General features: G+C 41.6%; 2 protein-coding genes across 2 annotated transcripts in view; one reads left to right on the plus strand and one right to left on the minus strand.

The window, feature by feature from the left end:
• The window catches only part of LOC109462867, a 12,492-nt gene extending 4,655 nt beyond the window's left edge, over positions 1–7,837 (minus strand). The window contains exons 1-8 of the mRNA XM_019759504.1: positions 7,463–7,837; positions 6,573–6,779; positions 6,031–6,120; positions 5,608–5,769; positions 5,036–5,182; positions 3,964–4,075; positions 3,313–3,423; positions 2,343–2,542 (exon numbers count right to left, since the gene is read on the minus strand). Of these exons, the coding sequence (XP_019615063.1) occupies positions 2,343–2,542; positions 3,313–3,423; positions 3,964–4,075; positions 5,036–5,182; positions 5,608–5,769; positions 6,031–6,120; positions 6,573–6,779; positions 7,463–7,618 (1,185 nt within the window). The 5' untranslated portion in view covers positions 7,619–7,837. The remainder of the gene's footprint in view (positions 1–2,342; positions 2,543–3,312; positions 3,424–3,963; positions 4,076–5,035; positions 5,183–5,607; positions 5,770–6,030; positions 6,121–6,572; positions 6,780–7,462) is intronic.
• A 254-nt stretch (positions 7,838–8,091) lies between these two features.
• Positions 8,092–17,951, plus strand: LOC109462801. The gene is made up of 8 exons (XM_019759413.1): positions 8,092–8,303; positions 10,642–10,842; positions 11,210–11,296; positions 12,172–12,426; positions 13,228–13,392; positions 14,655–14,826; positions 15,218–15,252; positions 16,043–17,951. Exons 2-8 carry the CDS (start codon positions 10,651–10,653, stop codon positions 16,763–16,765), a joined length of 1,629 nt encoding a protein of 542 aa, XP_019614972.1. The 5' UTR covers positions 8,092–8,303; positions 10,642–10,650; the 3' UTR covers positions 16,766–17,951.
• The last annotated feature ends 789 nt before the right edge of the window (positions 17,952–18,740 follow it).

Raw genomic sequence — 18,740 nt, forward strand, 5'->3', positions numbered from 1 at the left:
AAAAAGAAAAAAAAAGAAAGATCGTACCGATGCGTGCCACTGTGAAGACGGGGTCCGGCCGTCCACGACCACGGTCGGCGCCGAGAAGATCTTGTCGTACAACTCCGGGTTGAACCCGGAATCACCCGAGAACCCCAGGATCAGTTCGTCCTTGTAATAAAGCAAAAATCCTGGAATATCAGGAAAAGAAATTTATTCTTTAATTACATAATTTGTATAAGGCCTATATATACATATACGATAATAATTTTGGGATATACGTGAATCTGGGCTGTCTTCCCCCATACAGACCTATGATTAGCTCCCGACCAGATTCTGAGACCGGTCATTCCGCCTGTCAATCTTCACCCTTCCACCCACGTGTTCTCAACATATACTCTGTCCAGACAGACGCATTTATACACAAGCCCACAAATTGCTACTCTCCAAGCAGAGGTTGTGGGGAATGATCGTTACCTTTTTTATATATGGCCGTTTTTTTTTGTCCTGATCCCCCCTCCGGGTTTTGTATTGTTACCTCCATGAAATGTGTCATGGAGGTTATATTTTCAGTTGCGTTTATCTGTCCGTCCGTCCGTCTGTCTGTTGGTCAACAAGATAACTCAAGAACGCCTGGATGGATGGGTTTCATACTTGGTGTGTTGGTAGGGTGTGACGAAAACTGGAAATGATGAGATTTTGGTCCCCCTAGTGGCTTCCCTTGGTACTGCAGCGCAACTTCCGGTTTTGATATCTCACGATCTGGACATGCTAGGGTCATGAAATTTTGATGGAAGGTAGCTCTCGTGCTTGGGAAGAAGTCATATGAGTTTGGGCCCCCTAGCGGCTTGTTATGGAACTGCAGGGCACTTTCTGGTGAAATGTTTAAAAGCCAATAAGTCCAGACAGGAACAACATATTTTCATTATTTTTGGTGTGTAGGTAGCTGAGAGAGAGATGTACATAATTAAATGTAAATTATGCAAATGAGGACTTAATTTGCATAATTAATGAGGAAATTCTATAATTACAGTGTTTTACATTATACTACGTTACATACATGTAATGTATGTAACCTATGGCAGGCGGACCTTCAACAGATACTAATTATGCAAATGATGACCTAATTTGCATAATTAATGCGAAAATTATATGATTTCGTAATGGTGAATGATGAGAATGTCTTCATTATTTTTGGTGTGTAGGTAGCTGAGAGAGAGATGTACATAATTAAATGTAAATTATGCAAATGAGGACTTAATTTGCATAATTAATGAGGAAATTCTATAATTACAGTGTTTTACATTATACTACTTACATACATGTAACCTATGGCAGGCGGAACTTCAACAGATACTAATTATGCAAATGATGACCTAATTTGCATAATTAATGTGAAAATTCTATGATTTCGTAATGGTGAATGATGAGAATGTCATACTTGGGACATCTGTAAATTAATCAAAAGTTAACATACATCACGATGCATATATCATGTTAATGCAGAGGTCATTTGAACAATTAAAGAAGAAATTTACATTTACATATCAAGATCATATTTCATGGAGGTATGAAATCTCGGAATTCTAGTTACAATTTAAAATCAAATGTACAAATAAAATCAAAATCAGAGGCTTTATACATCAACTCTAACAGTGCCCGTCGGTGGCTAATGGAGCTTCTCTGGCTAATGGATACTGTCTGGCCAATTTGATACTGTCTTTTTGCCTCCGAGAGGGATCTGCTTGGAGATTAACAAATTGCCCTATTGTGGTGACGAGTCTGTTTCATTTCAGATAAAACAGAATGATAAAGTCTCCATATACCGTAGCATGGTATGTCGTGCTGGCTCTCGACTGCCTGGAGTTTGAAATTCTTGACGTCATCAAGATAGATGGGGTCACCCTCGGGGTCACAGATCAGCCAATCAGCAGCGTCATCCTATAAACATTGATGGGGAGATACAATAATACTAATATGAAGATATTAGCTATTCAAAAGTGGTAAATGTATATCCAGGAATGCATACAAATAATTTGTGCAGCGTCATTTTGTCTTCAGCAAAATATATTGCACTGTGATCAAATGTAAGACATTACACTGGAAGGCTTTCAGCACCGAGGACAGCAATAAAGGGACGATTGGAACGGGCAATAAATCAATGACAAGATATTATTACTAATTGGATCGTCATATACCTCAAGTAAAGAATTCACATGCTTCCTTTAGCGTTCCAGCATTGGTACGGAAGTACTGAAAATGTAACGTTAACAGGAGTGGAAGGCGTTTAGCACCAAGGAACGTGGACATACAACTATATGCTATCATTTCCCATACCGTCGGTTTGGTAGGTGTGGACTTACAGGTTTCATCTGATATGCCATCTCGCTCAAACGATGGATTTTGAGGGGTTCCAGAACCTTCGGTCCGCAGAGGAGCTTGACTCTCGGCTTGCCGGCCAGCAGACGCCGCTGGGCGGTTCCTCCCAGCACCAGGGGCAGCTCTCCCGCGTGGTCACTGTGGTTGTGCGTCACGAACATCGCGTCTGGGAACTTCTCAGGAGCTGTGGAGAAACAAGATGATTGGTTCATTATAAAACAAGTTTGAACTGCAAGTTCCAATACAATAAATTGGACTTACCCAAATTTTCGACGGTACATTTCCAGTGTGCTTTGTCAGGGAATGAGAAATCCATCGCTTCCGTGACGTTCCCTCACAAAGACTGGAATTGTACAGTCGAAAATTTGGGTACGTTCAATTTCTTGTGTTGGAAATTGCAGTTCAAACTGTGTTACTTCTACCAACACAGATGAACTTGCAATATATGATTAGTTCATGTTGCAACTGGACTTTTTTGATACTGCTACAAATGGTAGAACTTATATTATTTCTCAGGATGTGTTAGGAAATGTTGAAATAAGTTGATTGGTTCATGTTGAAAACTTTTTTATACTACTAAAAATGGTAAAAGAAAACTACCTAAAATCACCCATTTGTTTCCAACGTTCAATCAAGAAGAGAAAAAGTCTGAAAAAGGCCTATCCTTTCCCGTTCAAAGTATGATGCCCCGGCACAGTGAGACAAGTAACGTTCTTTCAAAGCTGGTTGGCCGATAGGCGAGGGCACAACGGACAGCAAGAAACAAGACAGTATGGAGGACAATGACGGCCCACCTTGATGTTCTACATTCAATTTAACATGTGGCAATGATGATTACGATGACTTTCGAAAAGAAGGGCATCTAAAACATAGGCAAACATCAGATCCGGTGAAATCTATATAAGATTTAGAATGGAGAAATGTCCTCTTGAACAAGTGAAAAACCATCCTTACCTACGGAGTGCAGAAGGGACTGAGTGACTCCCAGCCCCACGTCCACCAGCAGTACAGGTCTGGAGTTGTGCAGAACCACCATAGAGGAGCTGGGTTCTCCCGTCAGAACGGCTGGTGGGAGGTTACACTCAGGGTAAGTTGTCTATATTCGGTAAACATGCTGTTTTTGCTACATTTCCTCTTCTTCGTCTTCTCCAAAAAGGTCAATGACCTGAACCATACTGTCTGTTACCATGGTACCCAGCTAGTGTTGGATTACATCATGTTGCAATTTCATAGCAGGAGGGATTTAGACTCCTGTCTGACCATATGAATGTGTTTGAGAGCAGGCCATATGCGAAGGAAACATTTGTTTTGCAAATGTTACATTTCTAGTTCTACATTACTTTGTGATGTCGAACATCCAAGCAGCTATATGCCTTCCACTACCGTGCCCTAGACACAGTGGACCATATCACATCACTGCCCCAACAGCCGTAAAAATGTATGAAACTGACTACCTACACCTAACTTTCATATACCTTATATAGTATCTAGATCTGTATCTGCACTAGTCAACTGGTTTTAAGTCCAATTACACACTTCACTATACAGTATATAAATCAGAAGGTTAGAATTATAGATAGAAAAATAGAAATGGAAGCAATGTACCTGTAGTACCCTTGCCGGTTCCGAGACAGAGTAGTTGGATGACGTCACATCCAGGAGTATTGTCCCCTCCCTGTTTCACATCTGTGTTTGCCTTAGTAGTCTTTGGTACGGTCTATAATAAAATGTGTTTATCATAGTAAAACCGTATGCAACATAAAGAAATACTCAGGCTAACAACGTTAACATTGATCCTACCTTGGCGCAAACTAGGGTGTATCTCTCGTGTTGCAGCCCCTTGGTGGAAGGCGTTCAGCACCAAGGACAGTTATCATGTACATGTACTGTACACGCTATCATTTCGCTATCATTAGGGCGTGGTGTACCAAAAACCTGCAGGATGTATCCGATACACCATCGCGCTCGATCAAATGATGGATTTTTAAGAGGTTCCAGAACTTTTGTAGCCTGGGTACTGCTATTTGTATTTGGAAAGAGTTTGACTTTCGGCTTGCCGGTCAGCAGATGTGCACATCTGGGTTTAGAACACCATGAAGTGGAATTCCGAAGTCTATTAGTGCTTCTCAGTAGAAGCCAATTACATTTCTACTTGGTTTAATTTTTTTTTATTCGTTTATCAAAGAAATGTACATACAGCGAAAAAACAGTGTGGCAAGCCCCCCTTAATACGAATATAATAATACACAGAATACATGTTTGAGGTGTGACATTTTACGAAGAATGTTTGTCTCGAATATCATGAAAACAATGCATTACAGAAATAAGGTTTGTTATTCGATGATGTACTCTTATAGATGTCATATTTTGCATAAAGTAAACAGTGATTCAGGTGTCTATTCTTTTCCAGCTTTTCAATTTTACCATACAATATATCGGTTTTCGTTAGTGCAATATGTTCAGAAAAAGTGCCGAGCCACCATAAGCGAATTGCAAAGTCATTCCAAAATTTAGTAACATAACAACAATCCACAAATAAGTGGCTTAGATCTTGTTTACTATCACAGAATGGACATTTGTCCGAGTCTATAACTCTAATTTTCTTTAAATAGCAATTTGTCGGCAAAAATCTACTTGGTTTAAATGTTGTAAAACTATTGTACGACAGAGTGCGTACCATGTCGGTGGGTGGCAGCAGAGGTTTGGCGCTCGGGTTGAGGAGCTGGGCCAGAGACGGGAGGTCCAGTTCCACGTGCAGAACAGACAGGCTTCCCCGCTCCTCCACACCACGCTGCCGGGCAGGCACTACTACAAAATGTCTTGTCTGTGAGAAAAATACAAACTTGTATCAGTTGTTTGATAGACTAAGCTGCCATATAGAAAAGCACGCAGAACTTTAGAGAGTAGATTAATACAGGAATAGAGCTTTATGTTGCTAAACATATAAATTTTAGCCTAATTTTAGTAGGTTATCATTACGATCTATATATATTTGTTGTTGATTGACAAAGTCGGCTGTTGGCTACTTGTAGGTATCTTACCCAATCCAACCAGAGGTTTGGTCTTCGGCTTTTTTGGCGTGTTTTAAGCGTTTTTATCGGGCTCGCTTTTTGTACTGGTATCTTTTTTTTACGCCAACCCAATTCAGGATGGCCAATGGTAAATGTCTAGTTTGATACTGACTTTGTAGCCACCCAAACGATCCGCTTGGAGATTATACATGTCTTGTGATTGTAAATGGCTTTCCACCTTGGAGTTTTCAGCAAACCGCTGGAGGGCGCTGCTGTACAGGGGCTGGTCAGGGTCGCAGCCGAGGAACAGGACGGAGCGCTCGTTAAACAGCTGTTCGAAGAACCGGGCTTCCTCCCCATCAGACCTGCACAGCTCTTCCATCCGCTGTTTGGTCGCCACCTGGAAAGGAAATCATCATCATCATCATGCCTCCGGATAATCGGCAAGGTACATTTAATACATTTAAGGTACGTCATTTTCTCTAATTCCACCAAAAATGCAATTATGGCATGCGCTTTATACGAGAAATAATTCAAAACAATAGTTGACCAGTTTGTCGATAGAACTTGTTGGAAATATTACATCGAGGAAGGGGGGTGGTCTTACGTCATATCCGTGACCGTTACTAGGCATTATGGGAAGTGTGAAATTGGTGAATACCGTTGCCCTTGCGTGAAGACTGGAATCCCCGAAACACTTAACGATGACGTCATGGTGCAAATTCGGCCATGCTGAAGCCAACAGGTTCAACTGTAGATACAGGTGAGAAGAAAAGAAACAACTGACTTTTTTTTTTAATAAATAGTTACTGTGCAAGAATACAGAGAATTTGACATACCAAAACGTACACAATGCTTTTAGATGCAAGTGATAGATTATGTCTTCCACTAGCAACATTATAAAGCACTAGAAAGATACGGGGAAAACGTTTAAGCTCTGACAAAGTATATCAAATGCTAAAGTTCAAACTTTTGACCCAACACAATAAAGTTCTCTCACCTAGAGCTTTCAACCAGTCAGTGGTCTTCCTCAGTAGCCACGTGACAAGTCTCACTGGGTCAGTCTACTGAGGAAGACCATAGTGACTGGTCGAAAGCTCTAGGTGAAAGAACTCTATTGTGTTGGATCAAAAGTTTTAACTTTAAACATGTATCTACCAACACAGATGAACCTTCGTGATAGTACGTCAAATGCTAGTTGACCTGGTCTATCCTGAGCGCTTCCCCCACAATGCCTTGCGGTGCCCAGACCAGCCGCTCCACCAGACAGTCCATGTTGGTGGTCAGGATCAGAGGAAACCTTCCCAGGGTCCTCAGCGCGACATGAGGCAGTGACGGCCGGTCCTCTAGTCGCTGAAGGTAGTCTTCTTCTAGTTTCTTCAGTTTTTCCGGGTTTACGTCGGATTCATCCTAAGACAGAAGATAAAAGCATGATTTCGTATCTTGTTTAACGCTTGAAAGTTTTAGTTGAGCACTTCATATTCCCATTTCAAGCACCATACGGTGCACAGGTGGTTTGCTACACCTGTTACCATGGTCTTTCTTTTAAAGATAGCACAAGATTCCTTGCAACTTTTAACTTTTGTAACGTCTAACTTTTGTTTCTTTTTGGACTTTAAAAAATTGTCTTCACTTATTTACATATCAATCAATACTTTGTGATTATAAACCTGCATTTCTCCTCTTGTCTCTCAGTCACTGACGAAAGCTAGCGGATACTAGCTGAAACGTCTGACCGTTTCCAAAATCATACCCAGTTGCTTGAGTAATTGCTTTTTGGCGTATCGTATTACCTGGATGTCTAACCTTCATCGGCGTATTCCTTGTAACTGCATATACAGTCACTGCCGCTAGTCGGCGTTGCTGACCCGTGAACAAACGTGCAATTTGAACCCGGAAGTTACATATCTGTGCAGTTGTGAACTTTGGGGCGTGATATCGTACTGTGGAGACTTTTACGGAGTCAAATCACGCAGTACAAAATGTCTTAACGAGACTTTTGTCTGAGCTGTAATCAGACTGGACATATTTTATTCCACTGAGGAAGCTTATTTACGCACATTTACGAGAAAACCTAAGCAGATCCTGCTTACCTGAACGCTTGTCCACCAGTCACCGAGCGTCGCCGGTTGTGGCAGAGCCGAAATCTTTTCTCCGAGGAACAGGACCAGTTTCTCCTCCTTAAGGGCTTCTCTTAAGACTCGGAGGGCCGCCAGAAGACCCTGGTTCACCTGGCCAGGTGAGCTCATGATGTTAAGGGCTCCAGTTCTGCCCGTTGATACTATCTACTGCACGGACCAGTCGCTAAACAAATATCGATAGGATTGTGAACTCTGTAGCGGGTTGGACAGTCCAAATATCCTTTTTATGGGGGTGTAGCTACGGCTTTATTTGTCCTGTCATTAAACATTGCATTGGTAATTACTTCAGTGCAGGATAAAATAAACATTTAAATAATTAAACTGCCCTTTCCCTATATTTTATGAAAAAAATGTAATACTATTTTTTCTAAACTCTACTGTCAAAATATGTACTTCGGCTATAGATATATTTTCTCTTGTTTATCATTCTTCACCACTTGTTTACTTATTGTACGTTAATGACCAAGAACACAGCTATATAGCATGTTGTGGGTGTCCGAGTGTCTACCCCTTCCCCCAGCAACAATGATTTGTCCCCGTGAAAGCCATGATTGTTTTCGACTGAATGGTTCCAGAGGGACTTTCCACACGTTGGACGCCCCCTCATTCCACTGCGCTGACTCACACTCGTACGGGGGTAAGGTTTCACAATCGCGCACCTGCGTGCCGTCTCAGAAACGGCGTGTCGAGGTTTCGTTCGTGGAACTGTTGACAGAGCCGCAGGGCAGGGTACGACGTTTGGGCGGCTGTTTACAAGTCGTCACGGGGGCTAGGCAACTGTTCGTGGGTTAAGGTACCTTTTGCCCTCAGTCTCCTTACTTATCGTAAAGCGTAATCGAGAGTCTTCCGTAAAGCTTAGTCAGCTCTGAAGAGCGAGTCGGGACCCTCCATGCAGGCCCCCTTAAAGCAGATCTTTAGCCGGGAGGGATTAGATACATCGTGATGCCTCGTTTTGTTACAGTTGATCCTTGCAACTAAAATGGGAGGGGGGTTAAATTTAGAGGACGACCTATAAATTATGATCCTCCCACAACACCAGCTTGAATATAACGTCGTCATGATTACATCCAAGTGTCTTACAACATGTTTGTTATGTTCATGAATATTACTACCGGGATCCAAATCTGTATTTTGACACACTATTCATTTATGTGGGCGTAAATTCAGTAAATAGATTTATAACCTAACTTAACCTGTTCTTAGGGTTGATCAAAGGGACCGTTAGGTTCTAACACTTCCGTTTTCCACGAAATAATCATTTGAAAACGGTGCGACCAGCCGCCCATTCGGTTATGATGTAATATCCTGTCACATACATCTATATATGCATACGATGTCATCATTTGGCACTTTCACAACTTCCGCTTTTCGGTCGGGATAAAAATTACCGACGTGGTTTTTAGTTGCACGTCAGTCAATCCAGTCTGAAAGGGGTATTCGAAAGGGACATCTCAGCAATTGTTAAGAGTGTTTAGTTTTGTCGGCGGTGTAAGGTAAGGGCTTGTGGTGCGTTCCACGCTTGTAGTCAGTTGTAGTTGCATACTAGTATGTAGTTGTATTTGCTGTGTGTATATACAGGTACACGCAGTCGTATCTTAGAGCAGCTAATGTCTTGGTGTGAAAATTTTATTCCACTAACTTGAAGGTATAAAAAAGCACATGAAATCTCGCCATTTGTCACCAGATAGTAGCGCGCAGTAGTTATCAACGTCAATGTAATGTCACGGGGAAATAATTGCAAAGTAATATTCAAAATATCACGCTATGGAATTGACAATGTCTAAATGTGAAACTATAACCGTGTTTTTTTTTTAATCACGCACATGACTTGTTTGTGTTCATGCCAACCGTGCAAGGCCATACATGCGGGGGAAAAGTGTTATTCTTGCCAACAATGGGTTGTAACGTACACAAAAGCATGCTCTGTTCACAAGTCATGCTTCATTGAAACCTATTATGTAATATAACGGTGACCAATAATAAGTCTTCCTTTCATTCATTCAAGAAATTTTAAAAAGAGAGAAAAGGCTGGAACTGAAGCGTGCATGTTTTCCAAGGGTTGAAACATGCTAATCTCTACAAGCCCCCCTAAGACAAAGAGTGACATGTATATAATTTTATGTATTATGATGGTGATGATCAGACTTTCACGTACATGTTGTTTATTTAGTGAGTAATTCACCATGCCTCATATATGCTGTCAGTTGTCACCATCCTCCCATAGCCGCTGTCCCTGCCATGGGAGGATGGTTGTCACAAGCGTCCTTGTCTATTTCTCGCACCAGTCTGGACACCTAGCCTCTATCAGGCTTCGGGAGGCGGCTGAAAAGAGTAGAAATTGGCCAAATAGAGAGATAACATGCCAGGGGAGTTGGTCCGCTAGAGAGTACAGCAGACCGTACTCTCTAGCGAACCAACTCCCCTGGCATGTTATCTCTCTATTTGGCCGATTTCTACTCTTTTCAGCCGCCTCCCGAAGCCTGATAGAGGCCACTGAACACCTGTCAATATTCGTATAGCTGAGATACCAAACTACGTCCCTCCCCGGAAATGGGTTCGCCCTGCCTGACCCAGAAAAACGGCACCTGTTGGTGATGTCCGTGTACGTGGGACAGACTAGGGAGCGTTTGGTTGTCACAATTTTGAAAAAAAAAAATTATGGATGAGTATTTTCAAAAGCTAAAGAAAATGTACCAATTACCGTTTGTGCACAGTATACTAGTACATTATCTTTATCTGCAGTGACTGACACAGTGCTTGCTAAAAGGGCTTAAAGGGTTTAGAACGGATGTTATGTCTGAAAGTGAATTAAAACAACGACTTCCTGACATCGACCAGTGTCAGCAAGGGACTGCCCATTGTCAACCACAAAGGGATTACCATTAATGCAAACTGCAGTAAAGAATTAGATTTACCCATTATGATTACACCACCCTTTAGTAACCCCTCAGATATTAAAAAATACCAAACAGCTGTAACATATACATGTATCACCCACTCAGGTCGTGGGGGCAGTCTGTCTGTCTGTCCATAAATGTTACAGACAAAGACAATGTAATCTCAGTGCTGAATGAAACCTGAGCGCTTTTGAAATATTACATGGCTTGTTTGCCTTATATAATTACCCACAGTGACAGACGATGGACCCTGCAATGGCAGACATGTTTAAGGGTCTCATACAGACGTGCTTCGGTGAGTACAGCGCCAAGTACAGGAGAACAGAAGAGGGCCTTAGGCGGGTACTCCAGACAAAATACAGTGACAACGTCGACGAATTCAGACAGCGATTTGCAGAGCCAACATTGCAGCTGTTGACAACATTGCGGAACCAGGTAATAAGTCTTTAGCTTATATGAATATGCAACATTCGAAGCCGTCTTCTACTTTGTTCTCGTTTCAAACAAAATATATCTAGACATTTAGTAAGATAGCCTGGGTGCCAGACGCTTGCCAGGGACAGTAAACAGGCTAGCTCCAGACTTGTCCCCTAGGAAGTAGCCTGGTTACCAGACCTATTTTAGCTCCCGAATCGTTATCCTCTCCAAAGACTCAGGGGCTAAGATAGGTCTGGTAACCAGGCTAGCTTCTCAGGGTCTAACTACGGACTGGTCTGTGTATTGACCCTGGGAAAAGTCTGGCATCCAAGTTACTGGTAAGATGAAGCTGTTTTCAAATTCTCTCATGCTTTCCTTTGCTCAGGGGTTCCCTCTTTCCACGTCAAAGTACCGACTGGTTCACCTGGTTTCTCCCGATGTACCTTGCGAGGCAGGGGACATGTTCTTCCAGGTAAGCCAAGGCAGTTTTCTCTCTGACAGATTTGACACACAATACGTGGTTCTCACGCCCAATTAAGTGGTAAGTCATGAACACAGTACTACTACGTATACACCATAGAGCCTCCGATCAAATGTCAATTTTCCTCCTGTAACTATTCTGTTCCATTCAGTACCCAATAACATACAATTTACCTAAAGTGAAAAAAAGAAAGCTACTTTTGAGTTCCCAGGTCGGAGAACCTTTCATACTACGTGCATGATTGTGGCAATGATATAAGTATAGATTGCCGGGGAGGAATCACGTTCAATGTTTGGGTGGCTAGAAGTAATTTGCTCATTTGCCTCAGGGTTCAGATGGCTAAGTTACACCGATCGACTTGTTTTACATAGCCCTGGGCTGTTGCAACGTTTTCCCCTAGCGTTAGCAAAAATATAGTCCGATTCAACTCACCAAGGTGAACATTTATCCCTAGAGTCACACTCTCCACATACCAAAGCCCCCGGCCAGCTTTTTTCTAAAACCATTTCTAGAATCTGATAACACTGCTGTATAATTATGAAAAACTTAAACTGTTCTCCAACTCAAAATTTGACTCACCAGAAATTTTCGACTGAATCACTCAGTCTTCCTAAGCTATCTGACCCAAATGCTGTGGACACGTGATTTTTCCCACGTGTGACGTCAGCAAAGGGTCAAAGGTTGTCTGAAGTCGATATCGCCCCCGTGTCCACAGCATTTGGGTCAGATAGCTGAAGACTGAGCGATTCAGTCGAAAATTTCTGGTGAGTCAAATTTTGAGTTGGAGAACATTTTAAGTTTTTCATAATGTAATTTACCAACTCAGATGAACGTTCATGCTAACACTGCTGTATGTTTTTTTGCAGGTGGGGCAATCCAATCCCGGAACCCTGTCCTTGAAGTTCACCAAATACGACAACGTTCAAAACGTCATCAGACTGAAGAACTCCCACGTGCCTGAGAGGGACTACCGGACGGCGTTTACCGACCAGTACTTCCGGGACCTGAGGACGCTGGCCAGCCAGACTGGCAACATCGGAGACGTGCTGATGAGGACGTGCATCGTCGTCACCGGAGACGGGACGGTGGCGAGAGTTGGAACATCGACTGTCATGGAAGAGGTGGGCTATTGTTGTATGCCGCCATACCTTTTACATTTCTACTCCAACTGCTAAGACTCATGTAAGCCTACAGAATTTGTAAAATGCAATCATTAAAACGTTTTTCCTTGCAACTTTGAAAGAACTTTATTGCACGACAATTGCACATGGTACAATGTATGGCAAACTACATAAAGAGAGTAACAACAATAGAATAAGTGTGTTGAATAAGACCTAATGTCGAATAAAACCTAACATATCTATATCATAATCATTCAAATAGTAAGGGATATCACAAGTCTTTGATAAAGTGTTACAATCGAGTGGGCTAATCACAAGTTTCGGTATTTTTTCTAATAGCAAAACATTCCTTTATATATCTACCTACTAGTATTTTTGCGTTGTGGGGACCGTTACATGTAAAGATATATTCAAATCTGTCTCCAACATCGAGACTCTTAAAATCTATGGTACTTGATTCGAGAAATGTAAATAGCTTGTTACGTATAACATCATATTTGGTACATTCCATAACAAAATGAAATTCATTTTCTATATGCTTTGGACAAAATGGACAGTGGCTATATTGTAATATCTACCTGTTTCAATATTCAATTTATGGCTACTGATTCTTAATTGAGTTATTGCTTTACGAATTTCAAAGTTCAAAGAAATCAGCAGGGGTTTACAAGACTGTTGTCTTCACTAACTCACTCCGCTCACACATTCGATAGTTTAGATTTATTCATTACACACTCACTTCAGTGTGTAGATATGAAATAAAAGGTCTGCAATGCAAGCTTGGTTCTTTCTCTCTTTTAGATAAATATGAACGTGATCAGCAGCATGACCCCGGAGCAGAAACAAGCCATCGCCGACAAACTGGACAGGGACCCGGTGCTGAGAACATCGGGCAGTCGGGACGACTGGCAGGCTCTAGCCGGCAGACTGGAGGCAGAAGGAACCTTAGAGGAAGGATTCGCAGCGGTAAGTTTTCTATTGCATGAAGGAAGATCTTGTATTTGCCTTATGTGTAGTATTTTAAGTTTTACAGTTGCTTTCTTATTTATTTGTTTATGCTTCGTACGTTAATTAAACCTTTGTTTATCTATGTTTTATGTAAGGTGTAACGACACCGATTAGTTAATCAATTTATTTATTTAAAATCTGTTATGCCCATACTACTCTCTTGTTGTGGTCATACTAATTTTACTACATGCTCAATTTTATACATGCTCATTTTACTATTTATATGCAAATAAAACAAATAAGCAAGCAAACTTTTACTTTCAGTGTATAGAGAACGGGATCAGAATGTTGAACAGACAATTTATTCCATCTGGTTGACCGCTCAGTCATATTCAAAGACAAATCAAACTCTACTACTGGATAATTAACGGAGATAACTTCCGGACGTTTCTTCAGCGTCACTATTAAAATGAACTGAGAACACAAGTCAACATCAATCACATGTAAAGGAACTGTAAAACATTTGAACATGACAAAGACTCGTGATTGTCACTGTGAATGAGTTGCCTTGTACTTTCTAAGTTAATTTATTTGTTCTCAAATTGTATTATGTGATTTGATTACTTTTTGTATTGTTTTGTCATTTTATTGCTATGGCGGCTTTGAAAAGGTGTTTCATGTCAGAAACACCCGTTTCGCCATGCCATCCACAGTGCATATTGTACGTAGTAAAACTTAATAAATAAATAAATAAATGAGGATAGGGTAGTTCCTATGGTAAGACAAACGACCGCTCAGCCAGGACTTTTTGTCAGGACTTTCTTTGTCGAAAGTCCTGACAATTTATTCACCTGAATATTCACCTGAATCCAGGCCATTAGGTACCCTTACTGGGTAATGAGGCCGTCTTCGTGGTGTAGACAGTTTGGGCATTCAGTAGGAGAAGACGTATCCGTATCTATCAGGGTGATCCTTCCACTCTATAGCCAACTTGGTCTTGAATACATTTACTGAGCTGCTGTTTACTGTGGCTGGTGACAGTTTATTCCAAATTGGGGTTGTTCTTGCAGGGAAGAAGTTAGACCTGGGTCCATTTGATTTTTGTACCTGGTACTTGTAGGCATGTCCTCTAGTCTTTTTCGATAAACTGGGCATGAACATTGACCTGTTACAGAGGTTACAGTGATTTTCTGTCCGCAGTTTATCAAATCCATGTGAGATCTTGTACAACTCAATTTTGGCTGTTCTTCTTCTCTAACTTTTCTTCCTTTTCTCACAAGAAACTGAATGCGTGCGTGGCACAAGGCAGCCCTACGATGAAGCTTCTTGAGATGCTGTGCAGGAGTGACCCGAACTACCCCACAGCACGTCTCGTGGAACATCTAAGGCAGCTCAAGAGAAACGACGCTGTCGAGGCGTTCAACCATTCAAACGAAGCGAAAAGAAGAAAAGGTAAATTTTTATTTTAACCCTTGTCCTGCTGGCAATTTTTACACAATATTTTCAAATAATTTCATGTCTTAATCAGGTCACAGACCCTTGACTTTTTTTGCCCTGCGGCGGCGTAGTTACTTCCGCATTCGTTGCGTTTTGCTGCGGTGTGATGCGTTGCACGAGAAACACCCCCAAATCGCACATATACAGGGCACTACATAGATGGTACCCGCTAATATTATGGCGGAAGTGCAAGGTACATGTAGGTCTGGATTGTGTTGGTTGTTGTAACCTGTGATTTTAGAACATGTTGTATGCATAACTATTGGTGCTATGTACATCTAATTACAAAATAATACTATACACATAACTGTTGACTCTATGCCTTCTGTTTTGTGTTTTGTCACAGACTTTCAGAAAAACCGCGCACATACAGTCAACTTGGTAAGTCGAAGCAAAACGTTCTTTCGCGGCTTTTATATACATAAAATGTTTATAGGTAAAAGTTCTAAAACATCTCTTGAAATGAAAGAGAATATACAGTTACAATCACCAGGAAACATGCTGAAGGACCATTTCATTTAAGTTTTTAACATTGATAGATATGATTGAATCAGGGGTGAGTGAATATGCCTGGTAGCAAAATCAGACAAAGTGCTGTTAGTTCCTTATTAGTATATAGCCGGGCGACGTCGACCAATGAGAAGCTTCCATTTTTCATTGGTTAGGCCACACTGACTTAATTTTATGGATGACATCCGCGCGCGCATTGATTTTCGCCTGTCGCCCTCAAAAAAAAATATATCACGTCCACCGAGGCTCTGGCCTGGCTCTAGGCCTGGGTAGTTCATGGTAGTCAGCGACAATACGGAGCCGAGCACACAGGCTATCGAATTCGAAGCTCCGCGACTCAAGAACTCAGTACATAAGTACAGTACCGATTCATAAATGCCGCAAAAAGCCAGCATGTCGTATACGTTGCTAAGTACTGCCGCAAATTCACAATACCAGCTTTGTATTCCTGTGATTTAGTAGCATTTTTATTTTTGGCCGGAATTTTTTTTATTCGCCCGCGCGCACTAGTTTGGGGGTCTTCAGAGGATGTCATCCTTAAAATTAAGTCGGTGTGGCCTTATCAGGTCGTAACATCATAAGTGGTGAATAATGAAAAAGTGGTCAGTTATTAGAAAAATTATGTTCATTTTTTTATTCCTTCATGCGTTTTATACCATAGGGCGAGCTGGCCATGGGACTGCCCAACACGAAGCTGTCCAGGGAGGAGTCTGGTTCAGACCCGTGTCTACCGGACAGCGCAGACAAGCTGCACTCCGATGCCGAGGGAAACTTGGCGGGAGAGCTCCTCAGCCGGTCCTGTCCACACGGTGTTCTCCAGCGGAGCAACACGGTTCCTACAACACCACTACAAGAACGACAGCCAACAAGTGTGCCGGTACAGCCAGTGTCCGGGGTGCAAGAGCAGACAAAAGTGCCAGTGCAGGCTGTGGACCAACCCAAAGAACTTTCGTCTCCTCAGCAGGCAAGTCAACAGCAAGAGGACGCGAGCGAACCCGTCACAATCGACCTTCACGTAGGCAAGATGGTGACCAATGACCTACAGGCTACTCCTGAGTACCCACTCGACCACCCCGACAATCCTGCGTATCCAGAAGTTCAGGCAGCCGTCACCAGCTCTCAAAGAACATTCCAAAATCCACAACCCATGGCCGCCCACGAAAACTGGGCAGTTAAGTCACACAATGGTCAAACCCTGGAGCATGAGAACAATCCAAGCTACCCGCCTGTCAGTGAAGCAGTCACTGGTCCCACGGCTTCTGATCAGGTACCGGTGGCAACGGGGAATTCAAATGGCAGCATCGGCACGGGATTGGTGAGTCAGACGGCGACGTTAACCAATCAGGAGTACCCGTCTGTGGAACGTGCGGTTCAGGCAAACTAAAGGACTTGGACAGAAGAAAAATATTGTATAGCTTGACATGTTGAAAATCGTCTACAGGAAAATGATATGCCTATGTGGTATATTGTTTTGTATGTGTAAGATTATGAATTGTGTAAATATGCATGTGCAACATTTATTGTTTTTTTTGCCTGGCTTTTACCACTTGCTAAGGATGTTGTCAGCTAATTTGGTTCCTATATGGGGATTCAATAGATGGATTGATGTCAGAAGTGTACATATATGTACAGAATGCTGAGCAGCTACATGAAGGTAAAAGTTGATTTTGGGAATTTTTTAACAATACGTTGTTACGTTTACATTATAGAAATAGTGGTTTCATTTTGTATATCTTGCCATTGATGTGCCAAATTGTAAGCCCTGTATAATAGGGCGTGCAATTTGCCATTGAACTTGGAGACTTGGCATATCCCGTTATTTCTGAGACGCCTTACGTCACTTGTTCACGTGTTATTTCATAGTTTGTGTGAGACGTACATGTTTTTTTTTGTGTGTGTGTGTATTTTTATGCTTACACTTAGACTTAGCCTGGGTGCCATCCTATTTGTATGCCGGGGCTCCCATACTCGCTTCCTTAAAATATTTTTTCGCGAGGGAGTACGGGAGCCCCAGCATACAAATAGGATGGCACCCATACTATATAAACAAAGACTAGCTATTTCTGATCCATTCTTTTTGATCGGTGGCATGTTGTTTCATGTTTGCGGCACTGAATTCTGGACAGGTGTTTTATATCCGGTAAAGCACGCTGTGGATAAACATTCCCATGTCGATCGTTATACATATGTCGAGTTCACATAAGTGTACACGACATGTCAAAGCTATTGATTAACAAAGTGTTTATTTGAAGAAATGAATTCCGAGATCTAGAAGTGTGAAGCACGTGTTTGGTTTCTACTTAGGCCACAGCAAGTAATTTTTATGGATGACATCAGTGCGCGCATTAATTTTCGCCTGATTTTGGAAAAAAAAAAAACAGATTTTGTTCCCTTCTGACAGTGATCAACATACCGAAAATGGGCAAAGATGTTGTTACAATGCCGGAAGGTGGATGGCAGATAACTATGAAGAGAGGAGACAAGAAAGGCTCTGATTTAATGTTTTGTTTTTCACTTTGATGCAGTGATATGTGATGCTGTCTGTGTATATATGATGTTCCCACTGAATCAATGATTGAGTCAAAATTTAAAAATGTCGGAACCTTGTTTTTTTTTTTCGCCTCGTCTTGTTTTTTTTTGCCCGCTCGCATTAGATTTGGAGTCTGCGGAGGATGTCATCCATAAGATTTACTTGCTGTGGCCTTACAAAGGCCGACTAGCTCTGACTTGCCCATATTGATTGGCGGCATTTTGTATTTTATGTTTACAACATTGAATTGTGAACAATTGTTACATAATCTAAATTTAGTTTATTCCGCCCAACCTTGTAGAAGTGACATCACGGTGACCTTCTCCAATTGCGTTGGTTGTACAATGTGAAATCAGACAGTGTAAAAAGATAGTTGCGTAGTGATAACACATTCAAGTAGAAACAGAACAAAAGTACTAAAGAACAAGACTTAGTCCAAATGAGTCTGGATTTTGTGGCTGTAGAGGTGGACTGTGTGATGTAGGAGTGACTTGCGTAGTCTACTAGTCCGTTTGTTTGGCACAGTGATGCCTACATAGTTATGGATAAACATTTACATATTGATTGTAACAGAGATAGAGCTGGTAGATAGACAAGGGCTTTGTCCTAACCTGTGTAAGGCCATGTTGATTTGATTATATGGATGACATCCGCGCGCATGAATTTTCGGCCGTTTCCACAAAAAATGTTTTCAACCATACTGTACATCGTGCAAAACAGTTGCTAAATGAGCAAAAATATACCATAAGTTGCAAGGAAAACATTTAGAAACGAATGTCGTAGAATGCCAAAATCAAAGGAAAAAAGACAAAAATGTAAAGAAATGAAT

The sequence above is a fragment of the Branchiostoma belcheri genome, unplaced genomic scaffold (assembly GCF_001625305.1).
Source record: "Branchiostoma belcheri isolate BF01 breed outbred unplaced genomic scaffold, Haploidv18h27 scaffold12, whole genome shotgun sequence".
NCBI lineage: Eukaryota > Metazoa > Chordata > Leptocardii > Amphioxiformes > Branchiostomatidae > Branchiostoma > Branchiostoma belcheri.

Coding starts and splice junctions, on each gene's coding strand:
- LOC109462801 (XM_019759413.1), top strand. CDS start 10,651: ATGGACCCTGCAATGGCAGACATGTTTAAGGGTCTCATACAGACGTGC. Junction 11,297..12,171: donor CAGGGGACATGTTCTTCCAG/GTAAGCCAAGGC, acceptor GTTTTTTTGCAG/GTGGGGCAATCCAATCCCGG. Junction 13,393..14,654: donor TAGAGGAAGGATTCGCAGCG/GTAAGTTTTCTA, acceptor TTTTCTCACAAG/AAACTGAATGCGTGCGTGGC.